At 46.9% G+C, this 22501-nt stretch overlaps 1 protein-coding gene across 1 annotated transcript in view; it reads left to right on the top strand.

Annotated features, from left to right (window-relative positions):
- Nucleotides 1-22501, top strand: part of LOC138353353 (WAP four-disulfide core domain protein 2-like) — a 164747-nt gene that overhangs the window by 72261 nt on the left and 69985 nt on the right. Inside the window, exon 2 of the mRNA XM_069306350.1 lies at nt 18727-18827. Coding sequence (XP_069162451.1) covers nt 18727-18827 — 101 coding nt within the window. The remainder of the gene's footprint in view (nt 1-18726; nt 18828-22501) is intronic.

Below are 22501 nucleotides of genomic sequence, written 5' to 3'. Positions count from 1 at the left end.
GTCGTAGCGGACCCCATACTCATCCTGTGGGTGGCAGTGCAACCCATACCCATCTTGTCGGTGGTAGTGAACCCCATACTCATCCTGTGGATGGTAGTGGACCCCCTTACCGATCTTGTGGATGGTAGGGGACCCCACACTCATCCTGTGGGTGGTAGTGGACCTCATACCCATCTTGTGGATGGTAGTGGACCCCCATACCCATCCTGTGGGTGGTAGTTGACCCCAAACCGATCTTGCGAATGGTAGTGGACCCCATACCCATCTTGTCGGTGGTAGTGGACCCCATTCTCATCCTGTGGGTGGTAGTGGACCCCATACCCATCTTGTGGTTGAAATGGACGCTATACCTATCTTGTGGGTGGCAATGGACCCTCATACCCATCTTGTGGCTGGTAGTGAACCCCATATCCATCTTGTCGATTGTAGTGGACCCCATACCCATCTTGTCGGTGGTAGTGGACCCCATACTCATCTTGTGGATGGTAGTGGACCCCATACCCACCTTTTCAGTGGTAGAGGACCCCATAACCATCTTGTGGGTGGTAGTGGACCCCATTCCCATCTTCTCGGTGGTAGTGGACCCCATACCCGTTTTGTCGGTGGTAGTGGACCCCATTCCCATCTTCTGGATGGTAGTGGACCCCATACCCACCTTTTCAGTGGTAGAGGACCCCATATCCAACTTGTGGGTGGTAGTGGACCCCATACCCATCTTGTGGATGGTAGTGGACCCCCATACCCATCTTGTCGGTGGTAGTGGACCCCATACCCGTTTTGTCGGTGGTAGTGGACCCCATTCCCATCTTGTGGATGGTAGTGGACCCCATACCCACCTTTTCAGTGGTAGAGGACCCCATAACCATCTTGTGGGTGGTAGTGGACCCCATTCCCATCTTCTCGGTGGTAGTGGACTCATTTACCATCTTGTGGATGGTAATAGACCCCATACCCACCTTTTCAGTGGTAGAGGACCCCATAACCATCTTGTGGGTGGTAGTGGACCCCATACCCATTTTGTGGGTGGCAGTGGACCCCATACAGATCTTGTGGATGGTAGTGGATCCCCATACCCATCTAGTTGCCAGTAGATACCCCATACTCAGTCTGGTGGTTGTAGTGGACCCCAAACCTATCATGTGGGTGGTAGTTGAGCCCATACTCATCCTGTGGGTGATAGTAGACCAATACCCATCTTGTGGATAGTAGTGGACCCCATTCCCATCTTGTGGATGGTAGTGGACCCCATATCCATCTTTTCGGTTGTATCGGACCCCATACTCATCCTGAGGGTTGTAATGGACCCCATTCTCATCTTGTGGATGGTATTGGACCCCATGCCCATCTTGTCGGTAGTAGTGGATCCCATACCCATCTTGTCGGTGGTAGTGAACCCCATACTCACCCTGTGGGTGGTAGTGGACCCCATACTCATCCTGTGGGAGGTAGTGGAACCCATACCTATCTTGTGGATGTTAGTGGACCCCATTCCCATCTTGTGGATAGTAGTGGACCCCATACCCATCTTGTCTGTGGTAGTGGACCCCATTCACATCTTGTCGGTGTTAGTGGACCCCATTCTCATCCTGTGGGTGGTAGTTGACCCCATACCCATCTTGTGGTTGAAATGGACGATATACCCATCTTGTGGGTGGCAGTGGACCCCCATACCCATCTTGTCGGTAGTAGTGAACCCTATACTCACCCTGTGGGTGGTAGTGGACCCCATACTCTTCCTGTGGGTGGTAGTGGAACCCATACCTATCTTGTGGATGGTAGTGGACCCCCATACCCATTTTGTGGAGGGTAGTGGACTCCATACAGATCTTGTAGGTGGTAGTGGACCCCATACCCATTTTGTGGATGGTAGTGGACCCAATATTCATCCTGTGGGTTGTAGTGGACCCCATACCGATCTTGCGGATGGTAGTGGACCCCATACTTATCTTGTCGGTGGTAGTGGACCCCATACTCATCCTGTGGGTGGTAGTGGACCACATACCCATCTTGTCGGTGGTAGTGGACCCCATACTCATCTTGTCGATGGTAGTGGACCCCATGCTCATCCTGTGGGTGGTAGTGGATCCGATACCCTTCTTGTCGGTGGTAGTGAACCCCCATACTTATCCTGTGGGTGGTAGTGGATCCCATACCCATCTTGTGGATGGTAGTGGACCCCATACCCATCATGTGGATGGTAGTGGACCCCATACCCATCTTGTGGATGGTATTGGACTCCATACCCATCTTGTGGATGGTAATGGACCCCATACCCATCTTCTCGGTGGTAGTGGACCCCATACTCATCCTGTGGGTGGTAGTGAACCCCATACCCATCTTGTTGGTGGTAGTGGACCCCATACTCATCTTGAGGGTGGTACTGGACCCCATACCCATCTTGTGGTTGGTAGTGGACCCCATACCCATCTTCTGGATGGTAGTGGACCCCCATACCCATCTTGTGGATGGTAGTGAACCTCATACCCATCTTGTCGGAGATAGTGGACCCCATACCCATCTTCTGGATGGTAGTGGACCCCCATACTCATCTTGTGGGTGGTAATTGACCCCATACCCATCTTGTGGGTGGTAGTAGACCCCATACCCATTCTTGTGGACGGTAGTGGACCCCCATACCAATCTTGTTGGTTGTAGTGGACCATATACCCCTCTTGTGGGTGGTAGGTGACCCCATACCCATCATGTGGATGGTAGTGGACCCATAACCATCTTGTCGGTGGTAGTGGAACCCATACTCATTCTGTGGGTGGTAGTGGACCGCATACCCCTCATGTGGATGGTAGTGGACCCCATAACCATCTTGTGGGTGGTAGTGGACCCCATATCCATTTTGTGGGTGGTAGTATACCCCATACAGATCTTGTGGATGGTAGTGGACCCCCATACCCATCTTGTCGGTGGCAGTGGGCCCCATTCCCATCTTGTGGATGGTAGTGGACCCCATACCCATCTTGTGGATGGTAGTGGACCCAATACCCATCTTGTCTTTGGTAGTGGACCCCATTCCTATCTTGTGGATGGTAGTGGACCCCATACCCATCTTGTCGGTGGTAGTGGACCCCATACCCATTTTGTGGGTGGTAGTGGACCAAATACAGATCTTGTGGATAGCAGTGGATCCCCATACCCATCATGTGGGTCGTAGCGGACCCCATACTCATCCTGTGGGTGGTAGTGCAACCCATACCCATCTTGTCGGCGGTAGTGAACCCCATACTCATCCTGTGGATGGTAGTGGACCCCCTTACCGATCTTGTGGATGGCAGGGGACCCCATACCCGACTTGTCGGTAGAAGTGGACCCCACAATCATCCTGTGGGTGGTAGTGGACCTCATACCCATCTTGTGGATGGTAGTGGACCCCCATACCCATCCTGTGGGTGGTAGTTGACCCCAAACCGATCTTGCGAATGGTATTGGACCCCATACCCATCTTGTCGGTGGTAGTGGACCCCATTCTCATCCTGTGGGTGGTAGTGGACCCCATACCCATCTTGTGGTTGAAATGGACGCTATACCTATCTTGTGGGTGGCAATGGACCCTCATACCCATCTTGTGGCTGGTAGTGAACCCCATATCCATCTTGTCGATTGTAGTGGACCCCATACCCATCTTGTCGGTGGTAGTGGACCCCATACTCATCTTGTGGATGGTAGTGGACCCCATACCCACCTTTTCTGTGGTAGAGGACCCCATAACCATCATGTGGGTGGTAGTGGACCCCATTCCCATCTTCTCGGTGGTAGTGGACCCCATACCCGTTTTGTCGGTGGTAGTGGACCCCATTCCCATCTTGTGGATGGTAGTGGACCCCATACCCACCTTTTCAGTGGTAGAGGACCCCATATCCAACTTGTGGGTGGTAGTGGACCCCATACCCATCTTGTGGATGGTAGTGGACCCCCATACCCATCTTGTCGGTGGTAGTGGACCCCATACCCGTTTTGTCGGTGGTAGTGGACCCCATTCCCATCTTGTGGATGGTAGTGGACCCCATACCCACCTTTTCAGTGGCAGAGGACCCCATAACCATCTTGTGGGTGGTAGTGGACCCCATTCCCATCTTCTCGGTGGTAGTGGACTCATTTACCATCTTGTGGATGGTAATAGACCCCATACCCACCTTTTCAGTGGTAGAGGACCCCATAACCATCTTGTGGGTGGTAGTGGACCCCATACCCATTTTGTGGGTGGTAGTGGACCCCATACAGATCTTGTGGATGGTAGTGGACCCCCATACCCATCTAGTTGCCAGTAGATACCCCATACTCAGTCTGGTGGTTGTAGTGGACCCCAAACCCATCATGTGGGTGGTAGTTGAGCCCATACTCATCCTGTGGGTGATAGTAGACCAATACCCATCTTGTGGATAGTAGTGGACCCCATTCCCATCTTGTGGATGGTAGTGGACCCCATATCCATCTTTTCGGTTGTATCGGACCCCATTCTCATCCTGAGGGTTGTAATGGACCCCATTCTCATCTTGTGGATGGTATTGGACCCCATACCCATCTTGTCGGTAGTAGTGGATCCCATACCCATCTTGCCGGTGGTAGTGAACCCCATACTGACCCTGTGGGTGGTAGTGGACCCCATACTCATCCTGTGGGAGGTAGTGGAACCCATACCTATCTTGTGGATGGTAGTGGACCCCATTCCCATCTTGTGAATAGCAGTGGACCCCATACCCATCTTGTCTGTGGTAGTGGACCCCATTCACATCTTGTCGGTGTTAGTGGACCCCATTCTCATCCTGTGGGTTGTAGTTGACCCCATACCCATCTTGTGGTTGAAATGGACGATATTCCCATCTTGTGGATGGCAGTGGACCCCCATACCCATCTTGTCGGTAGTAGTGAACCCTATACTCACCCTGTGGGTGGTAGTGGACCCCATACTCTTCCTGTGGGTGGTAGTGGAACCCATACCTATCTTGTGGATGGTAGTGGACCCCCATACCCATTTTGTGGAGGGTAGTGGACTCCATACAGATCTTGTAGGTGGTAGTGGACCCCATACCCATTTTGTGGATGGTAGTGGACCCAATAGTCATCCTGTGGGTGGTAGTGGACCCCATACCGATCTTGCGTTTGGTAGTGGACCCCATACTTATCTTGTCGGTGGTAGTGGACCCCATACTCATCCTGTGGGTGGTAGTGGACCACATACCCATCTTGTCGGTGGTAGTGGACCCCATACTCATCTTGTCGATGGTAGTGGACCCCATGCTCATCCTGTGGGTGGTAGTGGATCCGATACCCATCTTGTCGGTTGTAGTGAACCCCCATACTTATCCTGTGGGTGGTAGTGGATCCCATACCCATCTTGTGGATGGTAGTGGACCCCATACCCATCATGTGGATGGTAGTGGACCCCATACCCATCTTGTGGATGGTATTGGACTCCATACCCATCTTGTGGATGGTAATGGACCCCATACCCATCTTCTCGGTGGTAGTGGACCCCATACTCATCCTGTGGGTGGTAGTGAACCCCATACCCATCTTGTTGGTGGTAGTGGACCCCATGCCCATCTTGAGGGTGGTACTGGACCCCATACCCATCTTGTCGGTGGTAGTGGACCCCATACTCATACTGTGGGTGGTAGTGGACCCCATACCCATCTTGTGGTTGGTAGTGGACCCCATACCCATCTTCTGGATGGTAGTGGACCCCCATACCCATCTTGTGGATGGTAGTGAACCTCATACCCATCTTGTCGGAGATAGTGGACCCCATACCCATCTTCTGGATGGTAGTGGACCCCCATACTCATCTTGTGGGTGGTAATTGACCCCATACCCATCTTGTGGGTGGTAGTAGACCCCATACCCATTCTTGTGGACGGTAGTGGACCCCAATACCAATCTTGTTGGTTGTAGTGGACCATATACCCCTCTTGTGGGTGGTAGTTGACCCCATACCCATCATGTGGATGGTAGTGGACCCATAACCATCTTGTCGGTGGTAGTGGAACCCATACTCATTCTGTGGGTGGTAGTGGACCGCATACCCCTCATGTGGATGGTAGTGGACCCCATAACCATCTTGTGGGTGGTAGTGGACCCCATATCCATTTTGTGGGTGGTAGTATACCCCATACAGATCTTGTGGATGGTAGTGGACCCCCATACCCATCTTGTCGGTGGCAGTGGGCCCCATTCCCATCTTGTGGATGGTAGTGGACCCCATACCCATCTTGTGGATGGTAGTGGACCCAATACCCATCTTGTCTTTGGTAGTGGACCCCATTCCCATCTTGTGGATGGTAGTGGACCCCATACCCATCTTGTCGGTGGTAGTGGACCCCATACCCATTTTGTGGGTGGTAGTGGACCAAATACAGATCTTGTGGATAGCATTGGATCCCCATACCCATCATGTGGGTCGTAGCGGACCCCATACTCATCCTGTGGGTGGTAGTGCAACCCATACCCATCTTGTCAGTGGTAGTGAACCCCATACTCATCCTGTGGATGGTAGTGGACCCCCTTACCGATCTTGTGGATGGTAGGGGACCCCATACCCCTCTTGTCGGTAGAAGTGGACCCCACACTCATCCTGTGGGTGGTAGTGGACCTCATACCCATCTTGTGGATGGTAGTGGACTGAGTGAAGGCTGGAGCTGTAGACAAGTCAGAGTGAAGGCTGGAGCTGTAGACAAGTCAGAGTGAAGACTGGTGCTGTAAACTATGTTTGAGTGAAGACTGGTGCTGTAAACTATGTCGAGGTGAAGGTTGAAGCTGTAAACTATGTGAGAGTGAAGGTTAGTGCTGTAAACTATGTCAGGGTGAAGGTTGGTGATGTAAATTATGTCAGGGTGAAGGCTGGTGCTGTATACTATGTCAGGGTGAAGGCCGGTGCTTTTATTATGTCAGGGTGAAGGTTTGTGCTGTAAACTATGTCAGGGTGAAGGCTGGTGCTATAAACTATGTCAGGGTGAAGGTTGGTGCTGTAAAGTATGCCAGGGTGAAGGCTGGTGCTGTAAACTATGCCATGTCGAAAGTTGGTGCTATAAACTATGTCAGAGTGAAGGCTGGTGATGTAAACTATGTTAGAGTGAAGGTTGGTGCTGTAAACTATGTCAGATTTAAAGCTATTGCTGTAAACTATGTCAGGGTAAAGGATGATGCTGTAAACTATGTCGGGGTGAAGGCTGGTGATGTAAACTATGTCAGAGTGAAGGTTGGTGCTGTAAACTATGTCAGATTTAAAGCTATTGCTGTAAACTATGTCGGGGTGAAGGATGGTGCTATAAACTAGTCAGAGTGAAGACTGGAGCTGTCAACTATGTCAGAGTGAACACTGGAGCGGTAAAATATGTCAGGGTGAAGGCTAGTGCTGTAAACTATGTCAGGGTGAGGCTAGTGCTGTAAACTATGTCAAGGTGAAGGCTGGTGCTGTAAACTAATCAGGGTGAAGTCTAGTGCTGTAAACTATGTCAAGGTGAAGGCTGAAGCTGTAAACTATTTCATGATGATGGCTCGTGCTGAAAACTTTGTCGAGTGAAGGCTGGTACTGTAAACTACGTTAGGGTGAAGGATGGTGTTGTAAACAATATCAGGGTAAAGGATGGTGCTGTAAACTGTGTCAGTGTGAAGGATGGTGCAGTAAACTATGTTATGGTGAAGGTTGGAGCAGTAAACTATGTAAGGGTGAAGGTTGGTTCTGTAAACTATGTCAGGGTGATGGTTGGTGCTGTAAACTATGTCAGGGTGATGGTTGGTGCTGTAAATTTTATCAGATGAAGGCTGGTGCTGTAAACTAATCAGGGTGAAGGTTGGTGCTGTAAACTATGTCAGAGTGTAGGCTGGAGCTGTAAACTATGTCAAGGTGAAGGTTGGTGCTGTAAACTATGTAACGGTGAAGGTTGGTGCTGTAAACTATGGCAGGGTGAAGGCTGGAGCTGTAAACTATGTCAAGGTGAAGGTTGGTGTTGTAAACTATGTCAGGGTGAAGGTTGGTGCTGTAAACTATGTCAGGGTGAAGGCTGGAGCTCAAATCTATGTCAGGGAGAAGGTTGGAGCTGTAAACTATGTCAGGGTGAAGGCTGGTGCTGTAAACCATGCCAGGGTGAAGGTTGGTGCTGTAAAATATGCCAGGGTGAAGGCTGGTGCTGTAAACTATGCCATGCTGAAAGCTGGTGCTGTACACTATGTCAGAGTGAAGGCTGGTGATGTAAACTATGTCAGAGTGAAGGTTGGTGCTGTAAACTATGTCAGGGTGAATCCTGGAGCTGTAAACTATGTCAGAGTGAATATTGGTTCTGTAAACTATGTCAGGGTGAAGGTTGTTGCTGTAAACTATGTCAGAGTGATGGTTGGTGCAGTAAACTATTTCAGAGTGAAGGCTGGGGCTGTAAACTATGTCAGGGTGAAGGTTGGTGCTGTAAACTATGTCAGGGTGATGGTTGGTGCAGTAAACTGTTTCAGAGTGAAGGCTGGTGCTGTAAACTATGTCAGGGTGAAGGCTGGTGCTGTAAACTATGTCAGGGTGAGGGCTGGTGCTGTAAACTATATCAGGGTGAAGGCTGGAGCTGTAAACTATGTAAGGGTGAAGATATGTGCTGAAAACTATGTCACGGTTCAGGTTGGTGCTGTAAAATATGTCAGAGAAAAGGCTGGAGCTGTAAACTATGTCAGGGAGAAGATTGGTGCTGTAAACTATGTCAGGGTGAAGTTTGGTACTGTAAACTGTGTCAGAGTGAAGGTTGGTGCTGTAAACTATGTCAGGGTGAATCCTGGGGCTGTAAACTATGTCAGACCGATGGCTGGTTCTGTATTCTATGTCAGAGTGAAGGCTGGTGCTGTAAACTATGTAAGGGTGAAGGTTGGTGCTGTAAACTATGTCAGGATGAAGGCTGGTGCTGTAAACTATGTCAGGGTGAAGGCAGGTGCTGTAAACAATATCAGGGTGAAGGTTGGTGCTGTAAACTATGTCAGAGTGAAGGTTGGTGCTGTAAACTATGTCAGGGTGAAGGCTGGTGCTGTAAACTATACCAGGGTTAAGGCCGGAGCTGTAAACTATGTCAGAGTTAAGTCTGGAGCTGTAAACTATGTTAGAGTGAAGGTATGTGCTGAAAACTATGTCAGGGTTAAGGTTGGTGCTGTAAATATGTAAGGTGAAGGATAGTGCTGTAAGCTATGTCAGGGTGAAGGTTGGTGCTGTAAACTATGTCAGGGTGATGGTTGGTGCAGTAAAACGTTTCAGACTGAAGGCTGGTGCTGTAAACTATGTCAGGGTGATGGTTGGTGCAGTAAAACGTTTCAGAGTGAAGGCTGGTGCTGTAAACTATGTCAGGGTGAACGCTGGTGCTGTAAACTATGTTAGGGTGAGGGCTGGTGCTGTAATCTATATCAGAGTGAAGGCTGGATTTGTAAACTATGTCAGAGGTACGTCTGGAGCTGTAAACTATGTCAGGGTGAAGGTATGTGCTGAAAACTATGTCAGGGTTAAGGTTGGTGCTGTAAACTATGTAAGGTGAAGGATGGTGCTGTACACTATGTCAGAGTGAAGGCTGGAGCTGTAAACTATGTCAGGGTGAAGGTTGGTGCTGTAAACTATGTCAGGGTGATGTTTGGAGCTGTAAACTGTGTCAAAGTGAAGGCTGGTGCTATAAACTATGTCAGAGTTAAGGCTGGAGCTGTAAACTGTGTCAGAGTGAAAGCTGGTGCGGTAAACTATGTCATAGTGAAGGCTGAAGCTATAAACTACTCAGGGTGAAGGTTGGTGATGTAAACTATGTCAGGGTGTAATTTGGAGCTGTAAACTATGTCAGGGTGAAGGCTGGAGCTGTAAACTATGTCAGGGTGAAGGCTGGTGCTGTAAACTATGTCAGGGTGAAGGCTGGTGCTGTAAACTATGTCAGGGTGATGGTTGGTGTTGTAAACTATGTCATAGTGATGGTTGGTGTTGTAAACTATGTCAGGGCGAAGGTTAGTGCTCTAAGCTATGTCAGGGTGAAGGCTGGTGCTGTAAACTATGTCAGGGTGATGGCTGATGCTGTAAGCTATGTCACGGTTAAGGTTGGAGCGGTAATCTATGTCAGAGTGAAGGCTGGAGCTGTAATCTATGTCAGAGTGAAGGTTGGTGCTGTAAACAGGAGCATGTTAGGGTGAAAGTTGGTGTTGTAAACTAGGTCGGGCGAGGGTCGTGCTGTAAACTATGTCAGAGTGAAGGCTGGAGCTGTAAATTATGTCAAAGTGAAGGATGGTGCTGTAAACAGGACTATGTCAGGGTGAAAGTTGGTGCTGTAAACTAGGTCGGGCGAGGGTCGTGCTGTAAACTATGTCAGGGTGAAGGCTGGAGCGGTAAACTATGTCAGGGTGAATGCTGGAGCTGTAAGCTATGTCAGCGTGAAGGCTGGTGCTGTAAACTATGTCATAGTGAAGGTTGGTGCTGTAAACTAGTCAGGGGTGATGTTTGGTGCTGTAAACAATTTCAGGGTGAAGGTTGTGCAGTAAACCATGTCAGAGTGAAGGCTGGTGCTGTAAATTATGTCAGGGTGATAGCTGGAGCTGTAAAATATGTCAGAGTGAAAGTATGTGCTGTAAACTATATGAGGGTGAAGGTTGGTGCTGTAAATTATGTCAGGGTGAAGGTTGGTGCTGTAAACTATGTCAGGGTGAAGGCTGGTGTTGTAAACTATATGAGGGTGAAGGTTGGTGTTATAAATTATATCAGGGTGAAGGTTGGTGCTGTAAACTATGACAGGGTGGAGGCTGGTGCTGTAAACTATGTCAGTCATGGTTTTTGCTTTAAACTAGTTAGGGTGAAGGCTGGTGCTGTAAACTAGGTCAGAGTGAAGGCTGGTGCTGTTAACTATGTCCTAGTGAAGGTTGGTGCTGTAAACTAGTCAGGGTGAAGGCTGGTGCTGTAAACTAGTCAGCGTGAAGGCTGAAGCTATAAACTACTCAGGATGAAGCTTGGTGCTGTAAACTATGTCAGGGTGAGAGCTGGTGCTGTAAACTATGTCAGGGTGAAGGCTGGAGCAGTAAACTATGTCATGGTGAAGGTAGGTGCTGAAAACTATGTCAGCGTGTAGGCAGGTGCTGTAAACTATGTCAGGATGAAGGCTGGTGCTGTAAACTATGTCAGGGTGAAGGCTGGTGCTGTAAACTAAGTCAGGGTGAAGGATGCTGCTGTAAACTATGTCAAGGTGAAGGCTGGTGCTGTAAACTATGTCAGGGTGAAATTTGGTGCGGTAAACTATGTCAGGGTGAATGCTTTTTCTGTAAACTATGTCAGGGTGAAGGAAAGTGCTGTAAACTATGTCAGGGTGAAGGCTGGGGCTGTAATCTAGATCGGGAGAGGGTCGTGCTGTAAACTATGTCAGAGTGAAGGCTGGTGCTGTAAACTATGTCAGGGTGAAGGCTGGTGCTGTAAACTATGTCAGGGTGAGGGCTGGTGCTGTAAACTATATCAGGGTGAAAGCTGGAGCTGTAAACTATGTCAGAGTTAAGTCTGGAGCTGTAAACTATGTCATAGTGAAGGTTTGTGCTGTAAACTTTGTAAGGAAAAGGATCGCGCTGTACATTATGACAGAGTGAAGGCTGGAGCTGTAAACTATGTCAGAGTGAAGGCTGGTGCGGTAAACTATGTCAGGGGTGAAGTTTGGTGCTCTAAACTATTTCAGGGTGAAGGTTGTGCAGTAAACTATGTAAGAGTGAAGGCTGGTGCTGTAAACTATGTCAGGCTGAGGGCTGGTGTTGTAAACTATATCAGGGTGAAAGCTGGAGCTGTAAACTATGTCATAGTGAAGGTTTGTGCTGTAAACTTTGTAAGGAAGAAGATGGCGCTGTACATTATGTCAGTGTAAAGGCTGGAGTTGTAAACTATTTCAGGGTGAAGGTTGGTGCTGTAAACTATGTCAGGGAGATAGTTGGTGCTGTAAACTGTGTCAGAGTGAAGGCTGGTGCTGTTAACTATGTCAGAGTTAGGGCTGGAGCTGTAAACTATGTCAGAGTGAAGGCTGGTGCGGTAAGCTACGTCAGGGGTGAAGTTTGGTGCTGTAAACTATTTCAGAGTGAAGGTTGTGCAGTAAACTATGTCAGAGTGAAGGCTGGTGCTGTACACTATATAAGGGTGAAGGCTGGCGCTGTAAACTATGTCAGAGTGAAGGCTGGAGCTGTAAACTTTGTCAGAGTGAAGGCTGGAGCGGTAAACTATGTCACGATGAAAGTTGATGCTGTAAACTATGTCAGGGTTAATCCTGGGGCTGTAAACTATGTCAGTGTGAAGGCTGGTGCTGTAAACTATGTCAGAGTGAAGGTTGGTGCTGTAAACTATGTCAGAGTGAAGACTAGTGCTGTAAACTATGTCCGGGTGAAGGCTAGTGCTGTAAACTATGTCAGAGTGAAGGTTGGTGCTGTAAATTATGTCAGAGCGATTGTTGGGGCTGTAAACTTTGTCAGAGTGCAGTTTGGTTCTATAAACTGTGTCACGGTGAAGGCTCGAGCTGTGAACTACGTCAGGGTGATTATTGGTTCTGTAAACTATGTCAGAGTGAAAGTTGGTGCTGTAAACTCTGTCAGAGTGACGGCTGGTGCTGGAAACTATGTCAGGGTGAAGGCTGGTGCTGTAAACTATGTCAGAGTGAAGGTTGGTGCTGTAAACTATGTCAGGGTGAAGGTTGGTGCTGTAAACTATGTCAGGGTGATGGTTGGTGCTGTAAACTGTGTCAGTGTTAAGGCTGGAGCTGTAAACTATGTCAGAGTGAAGGCTGGTGCGGTAAACTATGTCAGGGGTGAAGTTTGGTGCTGTAAACTATTTAAGGGTGAAGGTTGTGCAGTAAACTATGTCAGAGTGAAGGCTGGTGCTGTAAACTATGTCAGGATGATGGCTGGTGTTGTAAACTATATCAGGGTGAAAGCTGGAGCTCTAAACTATGTCATAGTGAAGGTTTGTGCTGTAAACTTTGTAAGGAAAAGGATGGCGCTGTTCATTATGTCAGAGTGAAGGCTGGTGCTGTAAACTATGTCAGGGTGAAGGTTGGTGCTGCAAACTATGTCAGGGTGATAGCTGGTGCTGTAAACTGTGTCAGAGTGAAGGCTGGTGCTGTAAACTATGTCAGAGTTAAAGCTTGAGCTGTAAACTATGTCAGAGTGAAGGCTGGTGCGGTAAACTATGTCAGGGGTGAAGTTTGGTGCTGAAAACTATTTCAGGGTGAAGGTTGTGCAGTAAACTACGTCATAGTGAAGGCTGGTGCTGTAAACTATGTCAGAGTGAAGGCTTGAGCGGTAAACTATGTCAGAGTGAAGGCTTGAGCGGTAAACTATGTCAAGATGAATGTTGATGCTGTAAACTATGTCAGGGTGAATCCTGGGGCTGTAAACTATGTCAGAGTGAAGGCTGGTGCTGTAAACTTAGTCAAAGTGAAGGTTGGTGCTGTAAACTATGTCAGCGTGAAGGCTAGTGCTGTAAACTATGTCAGAGTGAAGGCTAGTGCTGTAAACTATGTCAGGGTGAAGGTTGGTGCTGTAAACTATATCAGGGTGAAGGCCGGAGCTGTAAACTATGTCAGATTTAAGGCTGGAGCGGTAAACTATGTCAAAGTGAAGGTATGTGCTTTAAACTATGTCAAGATGAAGGCTGGTGCTGTAAACTATGTCAGAGTGAAGGTTGGTGCTGTAAACTATGTCAGAGGGAAGGCTGGTGCTGTACACTATGTCAGGGTGAAGGCTGGTGCTGTAAACTATGTCAGGGTGAAGGCTGGTGCTGTAAACTATGTCAGGGTGATAGCTGGTTCTGTAAACTATGTCAGGATGAAGGTTAGTGCTGTAAACTATGTCAGGGTGAAGGCTGGTGCTGTAAACTAGGTCAGTCGAGGGTCGAGCTGTAAACTATTTCAGAGTGAAGGTTGGAGCTGTAAACTATGTCAGGGTGAAGGCTGGAGCGGTAAACTATGTCAGAGTGAAGGTTGGTGCTGTTAACTATGTCAGGGAGATGGTTGGTGCTATAAACTAGTCCGGGTGATGGCTGGTTCTGTAAACTAGTCAGAGTGAAGGCTGAAGCTGTAAACTTCTCAGGGTGAAGGTTGATGCAGTAAACTATGTCAGGGTATAATTTGGTGCTGTAAACTATGAAAGTGTGAAGGCTGGTTCTGTAAAGTGTGTCCAGGTGAAGGCTGGTGCTGTAAACTATGTCAGGGTGATGGCTGGTTCTGTACACTATGTCAGGGTGAAGGCTGGAGCTGTAAACTATGTCAGTGTGAAGGATGGTGCTGTAAACTGTACTATGTCAGGGTGAAGCTTGGTGCTGTAAACTATGTCAGGGTGAAGGTTGGTGCTGTAAACTATGTATGGTGCTGTAAACTGTACTATGTCAGGGTGAAGGTTGGTGCTGTAAACTATGTCAGGGTGAAGGCTGGTGCTGTAAACTATGTCAGTTTCAAGTCTGTAGCGGTAAACTATGTCAGGATGAAAGTTGGTGCTGTAAACTATGTCAGGGTGAAGGCTGGAGCTGTAAACTATGTCAGAGTGAAGGTTGGTGCTGTAAACTATGTCAGGGTGAAGGTTGGTGCTGTAAACTATGTCAGGGTGAATCTTGGGGCTGTAAACTATGTCATAGTGAAGGCTGGAGTTTTAAACTACGTCAGGGTGAAGGTTGTTGCTGTAAATTATGTCAGTGTGAAAATGGTGCTGTAAACTATATCGGAGTGACGGCTGGTGCTGGAAACTATGTCAGGGGTGAAGGTTGGTGCTGTAAACTATGTCAGGGTGAAGGTTGGTGCTGTAAACTATGTCAGGATGAAGTCTGGTGCTGTAAAGTATGTCAGAGTGAAGGTTTGTGCTGTAAACAATGTCAGGGTGAAGGTAGGTGCTGTAAACTATGTCAGAGTGAAGGTTGGTGCTGGAAACTATGTTAGAGTGAAGGTTGGTGCTGGAAACTATGTCAGCGTGAAGGCCGGTGCTATAAACTATGTCAGGGTGAAGGCTGGTCCTGTAAACTATGTCAGGGTGAGGGCTGGTGCTGTAAACTATATCAGGGTGAAGGCTGGAGCTGTAAACAATGTCAGATTTAAGGCTGGAGCGGTAAACTATGTCAGAGTGAAGGTATGTGCTTTAAACTATGTCAGGGTTAAGGCTGGTGCTGTAAGCTATGTCAAGATGAAGGCTGGTGCTGTAAACTATGTCAGAGTGAAGGTTGGTGCTGTAAACTATGTCAGAGTGAAGGCTGGTGCTGTAAACTATGTCAGAGTGAAGGCTGGTGCTGTAAACTATGTCAGGGTGAAGGCTGGTGCTGTAAACTATATCAGGGTGATGGTTGATGCTGTAAACTATGTCAGGGTGATAGCTGGTTCTGTAATCTATGTCAGGGTGAAGGTTAGTGCTGTAAACTTGGTCAGTCGAGGGTCGTGCTCTAAACTATCTCAGAGTGAAGTTTGGAGCTGTAAACTATGTCAGGGTGAAGGTTGGTGCTGTTAACTATGTCAGGGCGATGGTTGGTGCTGTAAACTAGTCAGGGTGATGGTTGGTTCTGTAATTTAGTCAGAGTGAAGGCTGAAGCTGTAAACTTCTCAGGGTGAAGGTTGATGCAGTAAACTATGTCAGGGTATAATTTGGTGCTGTAAACTATGTAAGAGTGAAGGCTGGTTCTGTAAAGTGTATCCAGGTGAAGGCTGGTGCTGTAAACTATGTCAGGGTGAAGGCTGGTTCTGTACACTATGTCAGGGTGAAGACTGGAGCTGTAAACTATGTCAGAGTGAAGGATGGTTCTGTAAACTGTACTATGTCAGGGTGAAGTTTGGTGCTGTAAACTATGTCAGGGTGAAGGTTGGTGCTGTAAACTATGTCAGAGTGAAGTATGGTGCTGTAATCTGTACTATGTCAGGGTGAATGTTGGTGCTGTAAAAAATGACAGGGTGAAGGCTGGTGCTGTAAACTAGGTCGGGCGAGGGTCATGCTGTAAACTATGTCAGAGTGAAGGCTGGTGCTTTAAACTATGTCAGATTGAAGGCTGGAGCGGTAAACAATGTCAGGATGAAAGTTGGTGCTGTAAACTATGTCAGGGTGAAAGCTGGAGCAGTAAACTATGTCAGCGTGAAGGTTGGTGCTATAAACTATGTCAGGGTGAAGGTTGGTGCTGTAAACTATGTCAGGGTGAATCCTGGGGCTGTAAACTATGTCAGGGTGAAGGCTGCATTTTTAAACTACGTCAGGGTGAATATTGGTTCTGTAAACTATGTCAGGGTGAAGGTTGTTGCTGTAAACTATGTCAGAGTGAAGGTTGGTGCTGTAAACAATGTCAGGGTGAAGGCTGGTTCTGTACACTATGTCAGGGTGAAGACGGGAGCTGTAAACTATGTCAGAGTGAAGGATGGTTCTGTAAACTGTACTATGTCAGGGTGAAGCTTGGTGCTGTAAACTATGTCAGAGTGAAGTATGGTGCTGTAATCTGTACTATGTCAGGGTGAAGGTTGGTGCTGTAAACTATGTCAGGGGTGAAGGCTGGTGCTGTAAACTAGGTCGGGCGAGGGTCATGCTGTAAACTATGTCAGAGTGAAGGCTGGTGCAGTAAACTATGTCAGAATGAAGGCTGGAGCGGTAAACTATGTCAGGATGAAAGTTGGTGCTGTAAACTATGTCAGGGTGAAGGCTGGAGCTGTAAACTATGTCAGAGTGATGGTTGGTGCTGTAAACTATGTCAGGGTGAAGGTTGGTGCTGTAAACTTTGTCAGGGTGAATCTTGGGGCTGTAAACTATGTCAGAGTGAAGGCTGGAGTTTTAAACTACGTCAGGGTGAAGGTTGTTGCTGTAAACTATGTCAGAGTGAAAAATGGTGCTGTAAACTATGTCAGAGTGACGGCTGGTGCTGGAAACTATGTCAGGGGTGAAGGTTGGTGCTGTAAACTATGTCAGGGTGAAGGCTGGTGCTGTAAACTATGACAGGGTGAAGGTTGGTGCTGTAAACTTTGTCAGGATGAAGGCTGGTGCTGTAAAGTATGTCAGAGTGAAGGTTTGTGCTGTAAACAATGTCAGCGTGAAGGTTGGTGCTGTAAACTATGTCAGAGTGAAGGTTGGTGCTGGAAACTATGTCAGGGTGAAGGCTGGTGCTGTAAACAATGTCAGGGTGAAGGTTGGGGCTGTAAACTATGTCAGGGTGATGGCTGGTGCTGTAAACTATATCAGGGTGAAGGCTGGAGCTGTAAACTATGTCAGATTTAAGGCTGGAGCGGTAAACTATGTCAGAGTGAAGGTTGGTGCTTAAAACTATGTCAGGGTGAAGGCTGGTGCTGTACACTATGTCAGGGTTAAGGCTGGTGCTGTACACTATGTCAGGGTGAAGGCTGGTGCTGTAAACTATGTCAGGGTGAAGGTTGCTGCTGTAAACTATGTCAAGATGAAGGCTGGTGCTGTAAACTATGTCAGAGTGAAGGTATGTGCTGTACACTATGTCAGGGTGAAGGCTGGTGCTGTAAACTATGTCAGGGTGAAGGCTGGTGCTGTTAACTATGTCAGGGTGATGGTTGATGCTGTAAACTATGTCAGGGTTATAGCTGGTTCTGTAAACTATGTTAGGGTGAAGGTTAGTGCTGTAAACTATGTCAGGGTGAAGGCTGGTGCTGTAAACTAGGTCAGTCGAGGGTCGTGCTGTAAGCTATGTCAGAGTGAAGGTTGGAGCTGTAAACTATGTCAGGGTGAAGGCTGGTGCTGTAAACTATATCAGGGTGAAGGTTGATGCAGTAAACTATGTCAGGGTATAATTTGGTGCTGTAAACTATGTAAGAGTGAAGGCTTTTGCTGTAAACTATGTCAGGGTGAGGGCTGGTGCTGTAAACTATATCAGGGTGAAGGCTGGAGGTGTAAACTATGTCAGAGTGAAGTATGGTGCTGTAATCTGTACTATGTCAGGGTGAAGGTTGGTGCTGTAAAAAGTGTCAGGGTGAAGGCTGGTGCTGAAAACTAGGTCGGGCGAGGGTCATGCTGTTAACTATGTCAGAGTGAAGGCTGGTGCTTTAAACTATGTCAGATTGAAGGCTGGAGCGGTAAACAATGTCAGGATGAAAGTTGGTGCTGTAAACTATGTCAGGGTGAAGGCTGGAGCTGTAAACTATGTCAGAGTGAAGGTTGGTGCTGTAAAATATGTCAGGGTGAAGGTTGGTGCTGTAAACTATGTCAGGGTGAATCCTGGGGCTTTAAACTATGTCAGAGTGAAGGCTGGATTTTTAAACTACGTCAGGGTGAATATTGGTTCTGTAAACTATGTCAGGGTGAAGGTTGTTGCTGTAAACTATATCAGAGTGAAGGTTGGTGCTGTAAACAATGTCAGGGTGAAGGCTGGTGCTGTAAACTATGTCATAGTGAAGGTTGGTGCTGGAAACTATGTCAGAGTGAAGGCAGGTGCTGTAAACTATGTCAGGGTGAAGGCTGGTGCTGTAAACAATGTCAGGGTGAAGGCTGGTGCTGTAAACTATGTCAGGGTGAAGGTTGGTGCTGTAAACTGTGTCAGGGTGAAGGCTGATGCTGTAAACTATGTCAGAGTGAAGGCTGGAGCGGTAAACTTTGTCAGAGTGAAGTCTGGTGCTGTAAACTATGTCATGGTGAGATTTGGTGCTGTAAACTATTTCAGGGTGAAGGTTGGTGCTGTAAACTAGTCAGGGTAAAGGCTGGTGCTGTAAACAATAATTTTGAAAACAAAATCTGTTTACAAATAATTGTAAATTTTTATTCTTATGTCGACAATAATTCGATTGTTCTTCTCAGGTTGTGGTCATCACAGGAGCAGATCCTTCACCCGACAAACCGCTCCCAGAGTTCACACTCACAGCTTCCTGGTTCAAACACACCTTCACACAGGCCCCACCGTGAGTATCTGGTTCACACTCACCTTCACACTGGTCCCACCGTGAGTACCTGGTTCACACTCACCCTCACACTGGTTCCACCGTGAGTACCTGGTTCACACTCACATTCACACTAGTCCCACCATGAGTACCTGGTTCACACTCACCCTCACACTGGTCCCACCATGAGTACGTGGTTCACACTCACCCTCACACTAGCCCCAACGTGAGTACCTGGTTCACACTCACATTCACACTGGTCCCACTGTGAGCCCTCCGTTTTACACTGATGCCGTTCGAACACTTCCGGAACAAGTGTTTCGCTCACGTCCTCTGTTCGAACCACAATTCTATAAATGCTTGACCCACATACTTCAAATATAAATAATCGCCAACAGAACCTGAACACCTAACCTGACCTACTTCTAACTATTCATAGAATTTTAATGTTTTATAATGTTAATATATATATGAGAACAAACCTAATTTTAATACACAGTATATTAAAATTATGAATGCTTCTGGGGAATTACGGCCGCTGCTTTAACCAGCCTAGTGTGCGGACGGCCGCTGCTTTAACCAGCCTAGTGTGTGGACGGCCGCTGCTTTAGCCAGACTAGTGTGAGGACGGCCGCTGCTTTACTATTCCTTGTGTGAGGACGGCCGCTGCATTAACCAGCCTAGTGTGAGGAGGGGTTGGAGGATTACGGCTTCTTCTATGGCGTAAAGTCAGGTGTCCAGGGTGGGGGGGAGGTGTAAGCAATAGGTTAACTACCTAAGCAATAGGTTATGTAACCTCCTTGTTACATAATCGCTCGCTAAATCTGGTAATCACTGCCCTCAGGAGATATTAGAATTTGAATTATTGTTTATAAAAGTTGATATTAATATTATCCTTTTGGAGCAACAAACAGTGTTAGGGATAAATTATGCATCATTTACCTCATATAATTGTATGATTGGTCTCACTAACATAGTTATGTAAAGCTGAGCCCTCATGGACATCTGACAGACCTCTTGTGTTATGAATGTTTATGTGTTCCCAAGTTACAGGGAACACGTGTATGTCCTTCTAAAATACACTAACATCACGGCAACACGTGTATGTCCTGCTGTAATACACTTTAACGTCATGGAAACACGTGTATGTCCTGCTATAATACACTCTAACATCTAGGGAACACGTGAATGTCCTGCTATAATACACTTTATCATCTAGACAAGACGTGTATGTCCTACTATAATTCACTTTAACATCTAGACAAGACGTGTATGTCCTACTATAATTCACTTTAACATCTCTGCACATTTCTGTAATTAGGTTTAAGTTAAATTGTAAGTTTGATCCACAAAATTTCCACCAGAAGACCACACCACCTGAACTACTTGCCTTTAATAAAATGATTTCATCTAGCGGTCCATTCCATCCAACGGTCGACCCACCGACGCATTCATAAATTTTAACATGCTGTTCATTTAAAACAGGAATTTTCTCATATATATATATATTAATATTATAATATATTAGCATATTGTGCATATATAGGTATAGGTTAGGTTAGGTTAGGTTAGGTGTTTAGGTTCTGTTAGCGATTATTTGTATTTGTAGTACGTTGGTGAAGCATTTACAGCGTTGTGATTCGACAACCCGTCCTCGACTCAAGCCCATTACATTCAGCGGTCGACCCCACAGACGCATTCATAAATTTTAACATGCTGTTCATTCAAAACGGGAATTTTCTCAAGTATAAATTAATATTATAATATATTGGCATATTGTGTATATATAGGCATAGGATAGGTTAGGTCAGGTGTTTAGGTTCTGTTGGTGATTATTTGCATTTGTAGTACGTGGGTGAAGCATTTATAGCGTTGTGATTCGAACAAAATTCGTCAGTGAAGCACTTGTTCCAGATATGTTCGAACGTCAGCAGTTGCGAGTCGTGTGTAAAGCGCTTTTCATTCATAAACAGGGGGTTTGGCGGGTGCATGGAATCAACAGATCTTTGTTTGGAGGACGGGCTGTTATACACGAGTCAAACTGATTTCGTTTGAACACTTCCAGAACAAGTGCTTCATTAATGAATTTTGATCGAATCCAGCCCGTCCTCCAAACAAAGATCCAAAAGTGATTCCATGCACCCGCCAAACCCCCTGTTTATGAATGAAAAGCGGTTTACACACGACTCACAACTGCTGACGTTCGAACATATTAGGAACAAGTGCTTCACTGACGAATTTTGTTCGAATCACAACACTATAAATGTTTCACCCACGTACTACAAATACAAATAATCGTCGACAGAACCTAAACACCTGACCTAACCTATCCTATGCCTATATATACACAATATGCCAATATATTATAATATTAATTTATAATTGAGAAAATTCCCGTTTTGAATGAACAGCATGTTAAAATTTATGAATGCGTCTGTGAGGTCGACCGCTGAATGTAATGGACTTGAGTCGAGGACGGGTTGTATATAAACCGTTTTCATTCATAAACAGGGGTTTGGCGGGTGGATGGAATCAGTTTTGGGTCTTTGTTTGGAGGACGGGCTATTTATAGAACTGTGGTTCGAACAGAGGACGTGAGCGAAGCACTTGTTCCAGATGTTTTCGGACGGTATCAGTTGTGAGTCGTGTATAAATCGCTTTTCATTCATAAACAGGGAGTTTGGCGGCTGGATTAACGACCTTGGATCTCTGTATGCGAGGTAGTACAAATTGTACTATTTTTACCATTGTATTATACACTTAATATTGATCAACCAAGATTTTGTGAAGGATTAATGTGGAAGTGAAGCTATGAACGACACTTGTCACCATGGTTAGTCTTCCTTCTCTATTGTGACCATTATAGTACACCAATAGTCGTTTACGCTGCTTATTGTGACCATTGTACTACACACTTAGTCATTTCTTCTGTTTTTCGTGACCATTGTAGTACACCTTTAGTCGTTCCATCTGTTTATTGTGATCATTGTGTGATCATTGATCTACCTCATTGTAGATCATTGAACAGGGATGGCCTGTTCAAGATCCTCCGCAAGATCGAATGCCCACACAAGCTCCTCAGCATCATTAGATCTTTCCACGAGAACATGAAGGGCACCGTGGTCTTTGACGGCTTAACATCAGACGCCTTCGACATCCAAAGTGGAGTCAGGGCTGCGTCCTGGTTCCAAACCTATTCGAAATTTTCTTCGCAGTCATGCTGCAGCTCGCCTTCGGATCTACCACGGAAGGCATCTACCTCCGGATCAGTCGGATGGAAAGCTCTTTAACTTCGCCAGGCTGAGAGCCAAGACAAAAATTTAGGTGAAGTGTCTGCGCGACTTCCTTTTTGCTGATGACGCAACAGTCATCGCCTAGTTAGCCGAAGACCTCCAACGGCTCATGACCCGCTTCAGCGAGACCTGTCAGGCTTTCGGACTCACCATGAGCCTGAAGAAAACACAGGTCATTGGGCAAGGAGTGGACTCCCCACCTGACATCGGCATCTCCGATTGCAAACTGGAAGTCGTTCACGACTTCTTGTACCTGGGCTCCAGGTACCTGGGAATCTCTGAGTCCCTCTCTCTTGATACGGAGCTCAACAAACGTATAGGTAAGGCATCTACTTCCATGTCACGATTGACAAAGAGAGTTTGGGCCAACAATAAGCTGAGTATACAAAGATCCAGATTTAC

Source organism: Procambarus clarkii, chromosome 57 (genome assembly GCF_040958095.1).
Source record: "Procambarus clarkii isolate CNS0578487 chromosome 57, FALCON_Pclarkii_2.0, whole genome shotgun sequence".
NCBI lineage: Eukaryota > Metazoa > Arthropoda > Malacostraca > Decapoda > Cambaridae > Procambarus > Procambarus clarkii.
Note: the sequence above shows the minus strand (reverse complement) of the source record. Positions and strands in the feature narration are given on the sequence as shown.